We start from the raw sequence: 18343 nt of genomic DNA, 5'->3' as shown, positions 1-18343 counted from the left end.
CGCAGCGCTCCGAGTTTTCGGCGCCAAACGTGTGTGGCGAGCCGCAGAGCACCGCGTGTCCTTCCGCCGCGCGGGCCGGGAGTAGCGGCGCAGGGAAGAGCGGAGCGGGGGGGAGCGCGGCGGAGGGATCCGGGCGGAGGTCGCGGCCGGGCGGGCGCGGGTCTCTGTCGCTGCTCGCCATGGTGGTCCTGCGGAGCCGCCCCGCTCGCCCGCCCCGCATAGCCACCCGCGACAGCCGCTGTCGCCGGCCCCCCTTCGACTTGCTGGACTCCAGCTCCGAGTTCATCTCCCTGGAGTCGCCGGCGCTCAGGAGCCATCGCGTGTGGACGCGCTCCGGGTCCGCCAGGGCCGCGGTATCCAGGGGGACCAGGAGAGCCGAGGAGGCCGTGAGTGCCGGGTGGGGGTGGGGTGAGCAGGGCCTGGCGGGCAGCGCCGGGCTGTGGGCCCGGGGAGGCGGTGTGGGGGAGCTGGTGCTGGCCGGGAGCTGCTGGGAGGAGCTGAGAAAGCGCCGGGGAGCGGTGTTCCGTGGAGGAAAAAAGGGGAGAACCGAGTGTTTGGGGTAAGCGGCTGCGGCTGGGGTTGTGTTAAGAAGCATCTGTCCTGCCCCCCGTTCCCGGCCGCCCCGCGGCTCAGGGGGCTCGGCACCCACCGTGCTCCGGGGGCTGTGGCAGCCAGCTGAGAGCCAGCCGGTCCCTGGGAGTACAATCGTCCATCGCCTCAGGGTTTGGTGTGTTCTGGGTCTTTCCCCATGCCCGTTTGTTTTGGTTCAGTTCATTATCTGAAAAAGTTATCTTAAAAAGGTCTTCGAGACCTCTTTGCTTTAGTTGCGGTAAGGCTTACAGAGAGTTCTCAGTTTAGATGACAGAAATGCATCAAAACCGGCGCTCGACGCGAAACGTGTGACTTCCGAGTGCGTTCTGGTTGGCCCGAAGGGCCTGTGGAGTATCCTTAGTCCAGTGTATCCAAGTAGTACTTTGGATGCTCTAAAAACAAACTCAGTTTAGAAATCAGGGCTTATTTGTACTTAATTAAAGTGCATAACCTAAACCGGTAAAAATGTTACTTAAGCTTTCTATAATCTTGGTCTACCCTACTAGAAAAGAGACAAACAACTTGCATAGTGGTAAAGGATATGAAGTGGCCTGTGCTCTCTGCATCTCAGCATTGCAACTTTAGTAACTGAATCATTTCACTTTGAGAAGTTCATTATTTTTAACATAACCTTCAAAAACTCAAACTTTTCTCTGCTATTTCCAAGTCAGGCTCTTCTCTGCAGGCTGTCCTGCATTTCTGTGACAAATGCAGACCAGATCTGACTCAGAAGTGGTCTGCTCTTCAGGGGAGCCCTGTCTTGGAGTGATGCTTCTCATGAACTCTGTTTCCTTCCAGTAGAAGTCTTTTGGGAGTCTCAGTTGTATGGATTAATTTTATATTTTTATAATTTTTGCCGTTATACTCAAGACTACTGATTAAGAAGGAAAAGATCCTTGGGGTGGTGGGTTTTCCCCCACCAACAAAGAGTCATGGAATCAGTTTAAAGATCACTGTTTTGTTTTTGCAGTCTCCACTAGAAATGGTTTTCGGGGGCTGCGTTCAGCCGTTTCACAGGAGGGAAGGCTATGCAATGTTAGGCAGATAACACTGCTGGCATGTGTTCTCAGTGTGAAAAACAGGAATGAGGAAGCTAAATGTAAACTCATCCCTGGAACCAATGCAGAATCATTGTTATGAAACTGGTTGTACAGCTATTCTTTGGTTTGGGTTTGGTTTTGGGTTTTTTTTTCTTTTTTGTAGACCTTTCCCGTGCTTTGAGGCAGGGAGCAATTACCTCATTTGTAGGATGCTGGGCTCTGCTGGACGTTTTAACTGTAGCGATAATGTGGAAGTGCCCCATCTGACAGAGATCATGGGAACTGGTGCTGGCTTCATGTTCAGGTCCCAATGCCTCTTTCCTATTTTGTTGATGTGCAAGGACTTGGTGGCAGCTTTTGCTTTTTTTTTCTGATATCAGCATGTGGTTTATCTTTAGTTACACAGCTCATTTCATCCATAGACAGTAAGGAGCATACAGCAGGAGGTCTAAAGTAAACCAGTATCTGCTGTGTTTGTTATTCTCTCTCAAGTTTCCAGTTGCAGTAAGTTTCATGAATGAGTTTCCCAGTGAGATCCAAAGTGGCTGCTATCCCTTTGGAAGCTGTATATGTCCAAGTCTGTAGTCCTGGTGTAATTCCCCAAGCTGAAGAAGTTTGTTCCTGTGATCTACATTTGAATGTTCTCCTGAGTTCCCTTTTTGTGTGGGCATCCAGCCCTGTATCAGTAACAATATGGCCAGCAGGATGTGGGCAGTGATTGTCTGCTGTGCGTAGCAATGGTGAGGCCACACCTCAAATCCTGTGTCCAGTTCTGGCCCCTCATGCCAAAAAAGACATTGAGGTGCTGGAATGTGTCCTGAGAAAGACAACAGAGCTGGGGAAAGGTCTAGAAAGTCATATGAGGAGCAGCTGAGGGAGCTGGGGGTGTTCAGCCTGGAGCAAAGGAGAATCAGGGAAGGCCTTGTCACTCTCTGCAACTACCTGAAAGGAGGCTGTAGGGGATCAGTTCTCCCAGGTAACCTGTGACAGGACAAGAGGACCTACCTTCCAGGTATGCCGGAGGGTTCAGATTGGGCACCAGGAAGAACTTTTTCACGAAAAGGGTGGTTAAGTCTTGGGACAGGCTGTGCAGGGAGGTGTGGAATCACCACCCCTGGAAGTGTGCAGGAAACAACTGGATGTGGCACTCAGTAGTGTGGTTTTTTTCACAAGATGATCATCATTCAAAGGTTGGGCTTGATCTTGGAGGTCTTTCCCAACCTTAATGATTCTATGAAAGTGACTTGGCAAGGTCCTCTGCCAGCTCCCTCTGTACCCTTGGGTGGATCCTGTAGAACTGTGAGTGTCCAAGTAGTGTAGCAGGTCACTGACCATTTCCTCCCCATGTGGGGGCTTCATTCTGCTCTCTGTCCCTGTCTGGATACTGTGAGGATTGCTGGTCGTACTGTTATAGACTGAGGCAAAGTACCTCTGCCTTTTCCCCATCCCTTGTTACATGTTTGGCTGTGCATCAAGTGAAGTATGGAGATTCTCTTTACTCTTCTTTTTCTTGGTGATGTATTTGTAAAAATATTTTGTGTTGTCTTTTACAGCAGAAGCCAGATTAAGTTCTGTTTGGGCTTTGGCCCTTGTAATTTTCCCCCTGTATAACCTCCTTCCATCCTTGTAGTCATTTGTCAGTCATCATTGCCATCAATAAGTGAAATTACCTCTTGGTAACATTATTGTGAAGGTGTAGAATAATCTGGTCTGTTTTCTGCCCTTTTCAGTGTGGTAGTTACTTTGGCATATTCGCAGTGAGACCTTGTGTTGAAAATGGAACAAGCCCCTTGCTATGGTCATCACAGCTTTCCTCACACAGTGAAAGTCAATAGCATCCTCCTTGCAGAAACTGCAATATGAATAAGATGAACATCCATGAAGAACTGTATCTTCAGTTCCCTTTGATTTTCTGTGGATAAATGCTATCCTCCTGAAGAAAGTCCTTTTATCACTCTGAGTGCCATTATAAATGGAACAGAGACAGGAGAAAAGCTCTCCTAAAAAGATTTTAATCCCAGTACTAAGCATTTTTCTGTTGCATTAAAGATACAGAACTCTGGCAGAAAATTAAGCCTCTTGGGTTCCAGCTGGTCCTTAGAGGTCAGAGGAGCTGGGTGCAGCTGGGCCCAATTTGTGATTATACCCAATTTGCCATTATCAGCCTGGCCTAGATCAATAAGAATTTACAGGATCCAGATTCACAAATAGTGTGGGTAATTGAAGTGACAGGAAAGCAGATTCTGAATTGCTGGTGGTAAATGCACCAACCAACTACAGAGTGTTAATATGTGCTGCTGCAGAAGGAATAGTGACAGAGATCTATTAGCAATAGATCTAAGTGAATATTCCCAGGTCTGCTCCAAGACAGTTGGTAGGCACAAAGCTCACCTAAAAGTGTCCCTTCAGGGATGAGGAGTGACACAGTCCATCAACTGATCCAAGCAGAGGGGCTGCCCCCTCTACTGTGTTTTTTGTTTCTCACAAGCCCCTCCTTTTGTAGTATAATTTTTGACCCTTCCCAAGGGATAGAATAATTGTGTATTTTAGGTGAGATTTTGGTTACTGGAGTCACTGAACCAAGTTTGAAATCAAAGATTTTGGGTTTTATCTTTGAAATCTGGTGTGAATTTTTTTTTTTAATCAGAGCTACTTCTTGGTGCAGAAGTGGCTTGAGTACCTGCCTTTAGTTGCGTCGCTCTTGAGTCAGGAGTGTAACAGACTAAATTTGCCCAAATGAGGCCATATAAGTGGTTCAGATAAATACATTCTTCTTTCTTTTCCTAGGAATTTTCCTCTGGCAACATTGAATGTTTCAATGGACACTGTTTAAGATCGATGAGAAAAAACATGCCGTCCTGTTCAGACTCTAGCTTTGACAAAAGCATGGAAATACTAAGTGAAAATGTCAATCGACACTTTTCGAGGTATTGTATTTCTAGGTGTTCAATCTCTTTAAGTCATACAATGAAAAGGAAAAGTGAAAGCATACACAGTGAGTCACATCATGATAAATCTACAGCTAAAAATACACAGGGGAGGATGAGTATGTTAATGTCAGTGCCAGTGTCTTAGAACTAGAATCACTTTTCTTAGCAAAAGGCTTCTGCTTGTATAAAAGGCATGTATCTCTTTCCAGGTCCTTTGAGATCTCTCCTCCACTTTGGTTACTGAGATATTACCTGCCCTATTGAGACATTAAGATGAGCAAGTTAGGACATGTCTGTCCTTGGGGGACTGTGTGCATTATGGTACACAGCAGACTCAGGATCTGAATCCTCTCTGGAGGTCCCAGGTTTTTCTTTGCATGACATGGAGCACCAGATTAAAGTTCCCCAGTGTTCAGGGGGAACTGCAATGCAATGTTATTCAATACTTCTGTTCAGTACTTCTAATACAATTCTGTTCTCCTTTCTTCTGCTCTCTTTCTTAATGTAGGCAGTTGGCAAAGCCAAAATCAGGCGCAAAAAAGGAAGACTATAAAGAAGGTAAGTAGTGATAGTTCCTTAAGATTCCTTTTTAGCCAGGTTTCTGAGAAGGATTGCATTTGGTCACTTTGTCCATTTAATTTGGCCCCAAAAACTTTTGAACTCATTAGCCAAAATCACCTGAAGTGATGAGAATGGATATATCAAAGACAGGAATTTCCACTGAGTTTTATGAAAAGGGGTGTGTGCAAATAGGAGGAGGTGCTATTAATTCCTTTCAGGCTTGGGAAGAATGCAGCGGGAATTTCTGAATTTTTAGGCATCAGAGAATCTGTTTCTTAGCTCAGGTTTCTTTGTGTCAAGAATTTTCTGGAGTCTGCAGAACTGGTTAACTTTACAGGTTAACTGTAAATCAGTCTTGCAGGTAGGAGGGGATATTGCAGTATTGTAACACAAGTCAGTTAAAAAGTAATTCAGTAGTGAGATGCACTCTGGCATGGGGAAGGTGTCTCTGAAGTTGATCATTTCACCTTGGAACCGACTTGCCATGGCTGAGTACACAAGCGGGCTTGGTGCTGGGAAAGCTGGGAATATCCTTTAGCTCCAGGCAGTACTGTGCCAGCTACAGGCTGAATGTGGGAAGGGACCCAAAATGCACTTTGTGTGTAGTGACTTAAGTTCTTTTCATGCAATGTAAATTATTATTTACTAAGCTCAAAGTTAGTTTTATAGCTGGTGATGATGAGATCAAACCTTCCTATGTTTAAAGTAACATGGTAATACATACCTGTTCCTCTCTCACTGACCTCTGTTAACTGTTTTAATAATAGTACAAGCAATGAACCCGTGGTGAAGGGTGCTGTCTGGTAAATATTGGACAGATCTCTTTTAAAGCAAGCAAGCATTTTTGAGTTCTTTATATTTGTGAGTTTATCTTGAGGCGTTTCTCATCTTCTTGGGCTTTCGTGTCATGATGCAGAAATGAAAGTTATGCATGCTTAGACAGTGTACCAAAACTATGCATCTTTAGAAGAGACTTCCCACATAAGCAATTTTTAGAAAAAACTGTTAGATACAATTTAACATGAATGGAGGTAAAACACCTCAGAGGTAGGCATTTGTGGTTTTCACTTTCCCAGGGAGAAGTAACTGGAATAAATTTGCCTCCTACATGGAACAAAAGCTGGGTGTTTGTTTCCATCAGATTGGCTTTCCAGTTTACTAGAGAGCTGCTATACAAATCAGGTTTTTAAATTCGTCGTTTAAGCATAAGTACTATACATTGAATGCTGTGATCATGAAAATAACTTTCCGTTTACTATTTAAAGAAAAAAAATCAATTCATGGCAGAGGGGTTTACATTTTGCTAGAGCAAGAGTGAAACAAAGTGACTGACATATTTCCCATCTGAGAAAGGTTTATGTATTATTTTTTGCATTTTAGTGTCCAGAACACTGAAGACCAGAGCTGATGTAAAAGCTTCAGAGCAAGTCCACGAAGAAAATGGGGATTTAGAGGTTCGCCGCAGCTGCAGAGTTCGACAAAGCCGTTACAGCACTACAAATGAATCTGTTTTGTTTGACAAACTTATAACAAAGTAAGGAGGTTTTTCTCATCATCTTGCAAAGCTACTACAGTGAGCCTTATTAGCAACCCTTTGTACTATGACAAAATATTGGCTAGGGACTTTCCCCTTCTTTTGACAACAGGAAAAGGTATTGTTTTTCCAGGCAGCGAGAGCTATTTGCATTCACTGGTCAGGCTGAGACTTCCCTATGTGTTATATATGTGCTGTATCTGAGTGATTGGGTGTTAGGAAGAAATTGTTTACTGTGGGGGTGATGAGGTGTCGCTGTTGAGCAGCTAGCAGAGTAATGAATGCATCAGTTCTCAGTGGCAAGAAGGAATGACCTTTATTGTTTTAATTTCATTACATATGTAGAGTTCTCAAAAGTCACCCAGATTGGTCAGTCAGAAGCCTTCCCCCAGGCCTGATTGGCCAGGCCTGCACTGCCCAAGTTCTGGGACACTGTTCCAACAACATCCAAACTTTATCTTTATTTACAAAACACAAAAAAACTTCTCATGAGAAAAACCTGTGCTAGCCACAATGAGGCACTGGAATAGGTTGCCAGAGCAGCTGTGGATGCCCGAGCCCTGGAAGTGTTCAAGGTCAGGTCAGGGCTTTGAGCAATCTGGTCTGGTATGTGTGGGCTGGGTGGGTTTTTATGTTTTCTTGTGAACCAACACAATCAGTTTATGTTGTGACTTTCAGTAGATTTAACTTTAGATACTGCAGAAAGTTGAACAGTGGCAAAGTGAAGCAATCCTAATGTTTCTGCATGTCTGTGGCTTAATTCCTTCTGAAGACCAAACTGAAATTTGTTTTCTGAAAGGTTTGGAAAGTGTAACAGCAGTAAGATGTTGTGTCTAGCATAAGTAGTCATTGAAAATCAACACAAAACTTAAATAGCAGTGTAGAGAAGAATAAGCAATCTGTTGTCTGAAGAAGGCTGTGAACCAAGTGACTCAATGCTATCATGCATAGCAACCTAAGTGGTATGAAAAACTGCCATAATTTCTTTGCTATCTTACACTGATCTTCAGAATTCTTTTTTCCTGCTAAAATAGTTGGGGGTTTTTTTACTGTGTTTAGCAAGAGGGGAAAAGAAGCCAGAAAACAATGTATGTTTGCAAATCCTCAAAGATTTGTTCTTCATTCGCTCTATAAAAATGTAAAGATTTGACGTAATTTTTAAGTAGTGGTGAAAAACTTGGCTGTGTCAATGACTCTTGCATTGTGCACGCTGTATTTAAATGTCGTGATGATTATGTGTGTTGTTCTAAATGGGGTTTTTTTTGTGCTTGACTATTTTTGCTCTCATATGTCAACTTTGTATTTTAGTACTGCAGAAGCAGTCTTGCAAAAAATGGATGACATGGAGAAGATGCGTAGACGGCGAAGGATGGGAGACCTGGAGGAGTTCCATGACACAGAAGAAGTAGATACTAATTTATTTTGCTGTTATTGTATAAGTTGGGTATTTCTCATAGGGAAATTAGTTCCCTGTGCCCAGAGGAACTCATGTTAAAATTATAGACAGCAATCATATTTCCTCTGTTTTAGTTTTGCTTTATTAAATGGAGTTACTCAACTGCCTCTTTGAATAGTCACTTTATTTTTTAAACATCTTCATAGCCTGCTTTCATAGATTTTTTTTTTGTTTGGGTCTGGACTCCTATTTTAGAGCAAAAACCCTTGGTATTAATCTTATTAATCCTGGGTTCCAGAATGATTTTCCTGTTCTCTCCTGCTTTACAATAACTAAATCTTCTCTGTATATGGAGTGCCTTGATAATGATACTGTATAGGCACTAAATATACCCACAGGTTTTCTGTATGTTTGTGACTGGTCTTTCATATTTCTTTTTTTTTTTTAAGGAAAGCCTTGATACAGAAAGGACTGATGAAGAAATAGCTGATAATCAAGGTAGCATTGTTGGCTAATTCTGTTTTAAATTTTCTTGACTATGCTCTAGCCAAAAGTTTTGTCTTAAATAATTGAGAGGGGATGAACTACTGGGTATTTTTCACCTATTAAAAAGAATCTGTGCTGCTACTGACATTACAAGCCACAGCCACAGACTCTAGAGCTATACTGTAGTGAGCTCTGAACAGGTTTCAAGAGTAAAAAAGGAGTTGTTTTTCCAAAGCCCTTGTAAATAGAAAAGGTGTTGTGGACAAGTGAGAATACATGTGGTGTAGTGCATTTTGGATTTAATATAATTTCCAACAGTACATAAACAGTGTAACATAATGCTGATGTACAGGGGGTTCCTCAGAAGAAAGTGAAGCCAAAGAAGACGATGGTGAAGACACTCGAAAGCGAAAGCGTTATTCCTTTCGGCAGAGGAAAACTGTTGAGCGCTATCAAGCTCCATTGCAAAGTAGGTTATAGGCACAACTTCTCTTAAGAGCTAATTTCATGCATTAAAGTGGGAGTGTTATGGGGCTTTTTAGAATGCATATACGTACTCTCACTCAACTTCTATTTAAATGTCTTAACCTGCAGTTTTGTTGAGTGCATGTATCCTGTGCACATTCTACTAATTTGCCTTTTGGCATCCTTGTTGTTTTGTAGTAAAAATACTACCTGTGTATCCTTGAATGAGTAGTAATTAGACTTGATGATCTTACTCTTGTGGTTTTCAGTTCTTAAAAATCAGATGTGTGGTTTTTGTGTTTTTGCTGTGCACTGATTTAAAAAAAAAAAAAAACCCGTCACCCCACCCCCTCCTTGAAACTTGACTGGAACTTAGAGATGAGTGATACATATCCCATTTTCTGCCTCTTTCAGTATCCTGTTTTTTCTTAAACTTGTTTGTAACATTATTATAATTTTTTTGCTTTCAACAGAACCAAGACAACGTAAGATGTATTTTTCTGACCGGTCTTCACCTGTCAGACAGAGAGAGTCATGCAAGGGAACTAACAGGTATGAGTTTGAAAATACAGTTTTTGTGGTGATGATGAGGGTTATGGCTGAGGTTGTATAACTGCATTAATTTGTTCTGGAATTGAAGCCAAAATCTCCGTCTAAAAATCTCAGACTATTTTATCTTGCAGGATGCAAATTATTTTGTTGAAACAAAAGACAGTTTAGTTAGAGAGAGAGCCTATATGGAAGTTTTAATGATTTTTTTTTTTTTAATCACTCAGATACTGATTCTTGTTTCTCTTTGGAATCAGTTCAAGTTTCTGTATGAAACTGTACTTAAAACAAGAAAAATGAATTTAAATAGGAAATTCTAAATTACAAATTGCAGTAGTAATGACAAATAGGTTTAGGATCTTGCAAGTGTTGAGTGCCATTCCTTGCTAGATAGGAGCACTTTGTTAAGCATCCTTGAAAGTAGGCAGTTATGGAAGGGAGGGGGTTTTGAAACCAAATTTTGAGATTAAAAGGTTGATGTTTCACAGAGTGGGTACATAATGCTAAGTGAAATTTGATTTGTGTGTGAGAGAGAGTGGACAAAAAGATGAACTTGTTTAAGAAATTTGTTTGCACACTGGTTAAACATTTTACCTTCCTAATAAAACTCAAATTTTGCTGTCATGAGATAAATCACATGTACTTTAAAATCAGATTTGTTAGAAGTACAATAATCTGGAAACTTACTAGATCTCAAAGTAAACTGTGAAATAGTGTTCACTTTAATTTGGATATTAATGTTTATTTTATGTTTTTTTAATTTTTTTTGAATGTTTGCAGACAGAGACACACAGTCCCCAGCAGTGATTCCTCTTCCTCATCTGATGATGAAGAGGATTTTGAGAGGCAGAGGAAGAGCAGAACTTTAAGAAGGTCAGTGCAATTGTAGAGTAGGAGAGGAAGGAATCTACTTGGGCAGGCTTTACATCTTCCTAACTGTGAAGTGTTACCATCTTCGTCTTGTTCAGTTTCTAAATTCTGGCAGTTTTATCTGTTGATACAACTGTGACTGGGCTCCCTACGATTGGATTTTTAGAATTTATTTTAACATGTAATTTGATTTCTAGGTGGGAATGGTGATAAGACTTTTGATAAAACTTCTTAATGTGAAATTCTGCTGCTCCTGTGCTTTACAGTAGTTGATTCACAAAGAAAACCACCGTAACAGACGAGGTTATAAATAGAGGAAATGATGGAGATTTGGTTACTTAACAAATGCTCCAGAAAAACTATTTGAGTAACAGTGTAACAAATATGTTTTCTGCCTGACATCTCAGATGTCTCTCAGACTTGTCCTCTGGCACACAGGTTCCAAAAGCCTTGGGAAGGACTGACTGTAACAGGCAGCCTTTTTAATGTTAATATGAACTGAAATAAGTGTCCTCTTGGGTTGTAACTTGTTGAATATAGAAGTTTAAAGTATTTGAAAGGTATCAGTGTGTTTGGGGGTCAGGAGGGGCAGTTTTGTTTTTCACATGAATTACTGTCAGTCCATGGCCAGCACATAAGGAATAACTTGTTCTAAGCTTAAATTCCTATATATGCTGTGTTGACTGGCATGGATATTCATAAGTGCTAAGAGTTGTTAAAATAATTAACTGAGTTTAATATCTGGAGCAACCATTTTCCTTTCTTTACTCACAGACATTAAATATAAAACAGCTGGAACAAATATTTAACAATTCAGGAAGTTTACACTAATTTGTAAGATCTTCTTTATCCACTTGCTATTATTAGAAAATCTAAAATCCACATTGTAAGTTAGAAAGCACCTTTCTTTTTCTTCTTAATTCAAATCAGGTCTCTTCCTGTCAACTTTCGGAAAAGTGACTTAAAAGGAGTTCACAAAGATCGCATGAAAATCGGAGCGACTCTGGCTGATGTTGATCCAGTGCAAATAGATTGTTCAGTAAGTATTTTTACTTCATTGTGCCGGTGAGACATTTTCAGTAATGTGGTGTCTACAAATACCTTGGCTTAAAGTTTTCTTTCAAGCAGTTTGGAAATTGGCATGAATGTTTCCGTGGTGCTGACACCTAATTCTGATCAAAACTTATTGAGGGTGCAGCTTTAACATCTAAAATGTGTTCTCTTGACTTCATCTTTAGGTACGCTTTGATGGTGTGGGTGGTCTTTCTGACCACATTTCAGCTTTAAAAGAGATGGTCGTTTTTCCACTGCTTTATCCAGAAGTCTTTGAGAGGTTTAAAATTCAACCTCCAAGGTAAAGGATGCCATTTAAAACAGTAAATTCTAATTCACCTATTTTCAGGAAGATATTCAGCTGAGATATTGTTATGTTTCTACACTTCAGAATTTTAAGTGTTGATGGTTTTGGGGTTTTTCAGCAGTAGGAAAAAGTAATTTTTTTTAAATGGACAGAATCCAGCATACATGTAGGTTCAAAGACTTACAGTGTGGTGAGACTGTTTTAAAAGCATCTTGCCTTTAAAAGGAGGAGGTGGAGTGTTTTTCTATTGAGTTCTGTGTGCAAGTGGACTTGATCGGTTTGTAGTGGTCGTCAACTGCAGTTTGTTTTGTGGAAGTCCAGTTGTCTCTCTCACCAAGTGTATTTTTTTCAAGAGCTCCAGTATCAGTTTTACAATTGCTAGGACTTGGAACTAGAACCTTGCAGTGCTTGTTGTACTTGAGCTAAAAGAATCTGTCCGCTTTTTACACAGCTCAATGAGTTCTGTGTTATGAAATGCAATTATTAGAGGTTTAATTGTTAGCTTTATATATTGGTCAGCAAAAACATAGGATATTGAAATAGGACTTCAGATTTTTTGGTTTCAGTAACTTTAAAAGTATTACAATCAGTGAAGAGAAACCTTTGTTTAGGCGAGAACAGTTGTGTTCTTTAGGGATTGAGGTATTAATAAGTAATTTTCCATGATACTTTCCTTACGTGAATTTTTTTCACACTTTTTTGTTAATTGCAGAGGCTGTCTATTCTATGGCCCGCCAGGGACTGGAAAGACATTGGTTGCTCGTGCACTTGCTAATGAATGTAGCCAAGGTGACAGGAGAGTAGCCTTTTTCATGAGAAAAGGTGCTGACTGCCTGAGTAAATGGGTTGGGGAATCTGAACGACAGCTTCGTTTATTATTTGATCAGGTATGACTGAAATGTGTTATGTTCTGTCTGAATTGTAACTAACTTTCTGTGGTCAAGAATAACTCTTCCATGTTTAGTCAACTCCTTCCATTGAAATGGGATTGTCAGCGTTTCCTTTTTCAGTAAGATTTTTAGGGGGTTGAAGTCTTGAGATGCATTAGGAAAGATTAGTAAAGCAGTCAATAGACACTTGCAAAGCAATACACACCCCCAATTCCTTTCCTCAGGAAAGAAAAACCCAAAAAACACTCTCAAAAAAAGTTTCAAGAAGTGGTGACTTTTGATCAGAGAGAAACAGATGCAGGCTGAAAGCATGGTTATTTTTAATTTGGTAACAAAGGTTGCTTCCAGAACCTGTATTACAATTAAGTTCCAGCTCTGTTTTTGGTGGTTGCCAAGTAACTGTAAAAACCAGTGGTGTGATTTGTTTCTTGTCACCCATCTCAGTGGGTTGACCTAGGCTGCTGCCTTCTGTTACAACACTTAAGTACTTTAGATTGATGAGTAGAAATCCCTGATGCTGGTCTGGAAAATCTAGTTCCAGGGACTTTCCAACCACAATGTTGTTTGTGCATTTCTCCTCCAAGCAGTGCTGTTTTCCTGATGTCAGTTTTCCTTTGTTTTCCTTGTAGGCCTACCAGATGCGACCTTCAATTATTTTCTTTGATGAGATTGATGGTCTTGCTCCTGTACGGTCCAGTAAACAAGACCAAGTTCATAGGTAAGGCATGTGTTGTATCAACATAGAAGCTACTTGATCTTTGTGAAAAGAAGACCACAGCCTGTTTAACTTGATGTGACACATTCATTTATCCTGAAAACTGGTAATTCAGTAGTACTTAATTTCAGAGTATCTTTAAATAGTAATTAAAAACAATTCACTAAACTTGATACCAGCACAAGGTCTGTGTTACCTTATCTATTTTGTTATGTCTTAAAGTGATCTGTCTTTTTCTAGTCAGCATTTTATCAATAAGAGCTTGTCCTTTTTGAGTGAGCATTGGAGATTATGTGGAACTGAGGAAAAATAACTAAACTGCTGAGTGAAAACTGTATTCCTCTCTTAGCTCTGTTGTATCAACACTTCTGGCACTTATGGATGGCTTAGACAGCAGAGGAGAGGTTGTGGTAATTGGAGCCACTAACAGGCTGGATTCTATAGATCCTGCTTTACGAAGACCGGGACGCTTTGATCGAGAGTTCCTCTTCAGCTTGCCAAACAAAGAGGTCAGAACTTCAACTCAGTCTTAGTGCTTAGTGTGGCAGAGTCCATCTTTGTAACAAACCCTTGCAATACAGCAGGATTATGGACCAGTGAAAGTTTCCTCAGTATTATACTACTTGGACAAAAGAGGGCTCTCTGGAGAGACTGTGTTGTACTGTGGAGGGCAGACCTGGCACCAAATATACATATCATTAAGATGATCATGATTGTTAGTTAGTTCTTTAATTAGTTCTGGTTTCTCTGTGACCAGCAAAGAAAATGGGGTGCTGCTACTCACTGACATGTTTAAAAACTAATGTTTGTATTAGTTAAGAGCTACTGCTATAGCACTGTGAAATTGAAATAAATGGTGTGCAGACAAGAATTCTGGTTTTGGTAACAAAAACTTTGATCCAGGCTGGTGCTGCAACCAATTAAGTACGTGAGGAACTGATGTTCTTAGTGATACTTAGTAACAGGGACTTGGACAAAAATGTGAAGTCACTGCACAGGTGCAGGACTTGGGAAGCTTCTAGTTCAATGACAGCAAGCAATGAAAAAAAAATACTGTGGGTGGGGGTAGTGGGCAAAACTGGAATGCAGTTTTTGTGTTTTCTTTCTGACTATCACTCAGTTCTTTTGCGTAGCACTTTTTGGGAAGTGCTAGATGAGAGGCTAGTAAAAGTACACTATGTAGTGCATTTAACACAAACATTTTTCTCCAGTTTTTATCTGCTCTCAGGAACAGGAGAGGAGGTGCCATGAAACAGATCTAATGCTTCCTCACTGTGGAAGAATTTTAGAAATCTCTCATAATTAGTCTGTGTACCATGAAATACTTCAATGAAAGTCCTGCTAAGATCAGAGATGGGGATAGGCAACATTTGACATTTTCTGGATGAGTGACAATAATTTGACTCATAATTAGTGTTCTGCTTGGTAGTAACAGTAGCAATTAGAAGTGGAGTGCTAGGACTGTTTCCCTTGCGTGAGTTGGCAGAAGAGCAAATTTGATGAACTAATGAGACTGTCACTATGAAATTTTGCTGAATTTGGGAGAATTTTCTGTGAAAAATCTGTTTGCAGATAAGTTTGGGGGTTTTTACTACAGTTTTTAAATCAGTCTCACACTTGTGCAAACTCACTTTTTATGGAAGATGTAAATGCCTTTTATTTCACTGCAGCCTCCAGCAAGAGTTTAATGTAATAAATTCAGAATTATGGAATTTCCTTGAAAAAACAGAGCATATTAACTGACTTTTAAAATATTTCAAAGTTTAGCAGATAAGAAAAGTATTTGTATTAGTGTGAGGGTTTTGGGGGCTTTGTGTTGTGGTTGTTTTAAGAGAAAATCCAGGGCAAACTAAAATGCAAATGTTTTGTTTTCAGGCGAGAAAAGAGATTTTCAAAATTCACACACGAGACTGGACCCTGAAGCCATTAGACAAGTTTCTTGAAGAGCTGGCTGAGAAATGTGTTGGTGAGTTTGAACACAGTGTAGGTTACTGCACATGGCTTGAGTCATAGGGGACCAGAGCTTGTTCCAGGCAGTACTCGAGCTCTTGTACCTTGCTGTAGAGTGAGACAGTGAGGCATCTGGACTTGGGAGCAACCCAAATCACATGCTGCTTTCAGTTTTTTTTTTCTCAAAACACTGAATGGGTTTAGGCCATTTTTCCCAGGAGTAAGGTTTCGACTAGGAGGCTACTTCCTAAGTGCAGGATATCAGGCTGTGAGACACATAGCAAAACTTCTCTGCAGTGCAGTAATTCTTTAAATTATCTCTTACTCCGTTAATTTTTGGCTCTATGCAAAGTCTTTCATTTTTGTACTCTAGAAATCTTGGCCTTGACTTCAGTGTTACCTTAACCTGACATAATGTTTGATTCTTGTTTTGTTTGTTAGGATACTGTGGTGCTGATATTAAAGCTTTGTGTGCTGAAGCTGCCCTCTGTGCTTTGCGCCGCCGCTATCCTCAGATATATGAAAGGAGTGAGAAACTGCAGTTAGACATTGCTTCGATTAAAATAACAGCAAAGGATTTTGTCATGGCCATGCAGAAGACTGTTCCAGCTTCACAGAGGGCTGTGGCTTCACCTGGGCGAGCACTATCACCTATTTTAAAGCCACTGTTAGAAAACACACTGGAAAGAATTTTAGAAGCCTTGCAGAGAGTATTTCCCCATGCAGAGCTTGCACTGAAGAAGGACCAACAGCAAGGTATAACAATAACATCCACTTGTTTAAAATTCTACGAAAGCAAAAGCTTTTGATATGTGCAATGACACACACAAACCTCTTAGCCATAATGACAGTTCCGTTTTATAACCTGCATGTACACAGTGCTGGATGGGAGCTGTGAGTGGCTTGGAATATGCAGTGTTTTAGTAGTTGTACTTCAGGGCTTGGCTTCCATAGCATAAGTGAGTTCATGCTCCTCACTGCATCAGCCTTGATGAGGTTTAGTTTTACAGTTGGTGAGAACAAATCAATATTGATACACTCTCTCTCTTGATTAATGGAGGTCCATGAATAGTTAGTTACCATGCTAATCTCTGCAGAGTGATCTCCCAGTATCACTCCCAGTAGAGCTGGAATTGTTTGTATTGATAAAACAGAGGCAGGCAGAGATCCACCAACACAATTGAAAGCATTGGGGCTGGGTGATGGATAATTGTGTCCCCTCTCTGTTGTCCACTTCCTGTCATCTCCTCCTTCGGTGGTCTTTGAGGAGTCTTATTTAGAAATTGTGTGGGTCTTTATATTCTGACTGACTAGTTCTGGACAAATGAAAGTCTGTGGCCGTCACATTCACTTAATTTCCCCACATCTAGTGGGAGAACCTGTTCCAAAAAGAAGTGGCCTCATTGGATTTTTGAGGTGTCTAGGAACTACAGAAGTTGTTCCTAATCATCTTTATTCTAACGAAAAAAAGCCTGACAAGTTTTTGTCAACAGAGAAACCTGGTGCAAATCGTGGGACATAGGACAGCTTTGTAAAGACTGTGCAATCTCCTTAGTTCTGTGGTAGAATGAGCTCCGGAAAATAGCATTCAGTGTGTGCCCTCAAACGAAATATAAGAGAATGGTTTCCTGCACAGATTTTGAAGGTGTATTAATGCAATAGTGATACTTGGACTATTCAGGCAAATCAACAAAGCTCTCATTTCTTTAAATTCTATTTTAGGAAATGATGTGATTGACAGTGAAGAGGAATCACCATCAATCTTTGAAGAGAAGCCAACTCATAAAATTCCTGATCGTGAAAAGGCAGAATTCCTCACTTTAAACAGGTCCTTGTTTGTTCCCTTTATGTTTATATTTTTAAGATGGCCAGGACTGTAAACTGTTCTGTTGTGAGGGGTGCTAGATGGAGTGATGGGTACGTGGGGGTTGATCAATATTTGCAAGAAATAAGTGAAGATCCAACTGGGTACTAGTATTCTATCTGAGTACGCTGCCCTGATCCATCAAACTGACTGGCTGAGCCCTATTTGCCTAAGTCAGAGTGGTCCATAGATTATTAGAATGTGTTGATTTAATCCACAGTATTCTTTGAAAGATTCAAGACCCAAAAAATGCTCTGTCTGGCCTTCTAGCTTAAAAAAGCCCTAAGGATTTGTGTAGCCATCTTTTGCTCTTCTGCCTTCTAAGGTTGTTAAACCAGAAATAAAATTGAGAAATGGCTTATTAAAACACAGTGAGAAAAACATTAACAATGTCTGCATTTTGTACCTTTAACCTGAAGGGAGTTTGTTAATCTGATGTTTTATTGTGGAAGTTGTGTAAACCAACAGCTGAAGCAGTAGATTATTGTACCACTGTGGGGCAGTTATTCTTCTTCCTTTCTGTTGCCATGCTGTCCAGAAAATGTGACCTGCTGAGTTTGATCTCTAGGACCTTTGACTTTAGCAAGTAAAGGTGCAACAGTCTTGAGGTAGGAAAAACCCACAAACCTCTTCTCAAGTTTGTTTCATGCTCACAAAGTAAGATGATTAGGAAATTAAAAGACAATTCAAAGATTAAACCATTAGAAGTAATTTAACCAACCCATTTGTGTGCTTCTTCAGATACATCTGATGTGTTTCAGGGCCCATGTTTTTCTTTTCCTAGAAATGTTGGTTTGCTTCTTCCTTACCACTGTCTCTAGGCAGTATGGCCAAATTTTAGCTAAACTTGGCAGGTATAGAGATCTCAGTTACTTAAAGTCAAGACACACTAAAAATGGTTCTGTACATGGAGTGAAGAGACCCAGACTAGTTTGTGCTTAAAAAAGAGAGAGTTATTGTTCTGCCCTATATCAGGTTACTGACCAGTTGTGTGTGTATTTGGCTGGACAGTTTCCCTGAAGGATTTAAGGATGTTACTTAACCCAGCCAAAGGAATGGCAGATGTGCTGAGGGCTGGCAGAATTTCCTAGTGGAGATAGGATACCAATTTTGGGGAAAATAGGCTTTGATAGTCTTCCTGA

At 40.6% G+C, this 18343-nt stretch overlaps 1 protein-coding gene across 1 annotated transcript in view; it reads left to right on the top strand.

Annotated features, from left to right (window-relative positions):
* The first annotated feature begins 24 nt into the window (after positions 1–24).
* Positions 25–18343, top strand: part of ATAD2 (ATPase family AAA domain containing 2) — a 30461-nt gene continuing 12142 nt past the window's right edge. Inside the window, exons 1-17 of the mRNA XM_085053501.1 lie at positions 25–386; positions 4419–4558; positions 5070–5119; positions 6503–6656; positions 7965–8061; positions 8502–8550; positions 8891–9007; positions 9477–9555; positions 10333–10425; positions 11353–11461; positions 11661–11776; positions 12495–12669; positions 13302–13390; positions 13737–13896; positions 15263–15353; positions 15779–16093; positions 17060–17165. Coding sequence (XP_084909627.1) covers positions 180–386; positions 4419–4558; positions 5070–5119; positions 6503–6656; positions 7965–8061; positions 8502–8550; positions 8891–9007; positions 9477–9555; positions 10333–10425; positions 11353–11461; positions 11661–11776; positions 12495–12669; positions 13302–13390; positions 13737–13896; positions 15263–15353; positions 15779–16093; positions 17060–17165 — 2147 coding nt within the window. The 5' untranslated portion in view covers positions 25–179. The remainder of the gene's footprint in view (positions 387–4418; positions 4559–5069; positions 5120–6502; positions 6657–7964; positions 8062–8501; positions 8551–8890; positions 9008–9476; positions 9556–10332; positions 10426–11352; positions 11462–11660; positions 11777–12494; positions 12670–13301; positions 13391–13736; positions 13897–15262; positions 15354–15778; positions 16094–17059; positions 17166–18343) is intronic.

The sequence above is a fragment of the Lichenostomus cassidix genome, chromosome 2, assembly GCF_008360975.1.
Source record: "Lichenostomus cassidix isolate B80296 chromosome 2, HeHo_3.0, whole genome shotgun sequence".
NCBI classification, from domain to species: Eukaryota; Metazoa; Chordata; class Aves; order Passeriformes; family Meliphagidae; genus Lichenostomus; species Lichenostomus cassidix.
The sequence above is the reverse complement of the archived record's forward strand: the minus strand, read 5'-3'. Positions and strand labels throughout refer to the sequence as shown.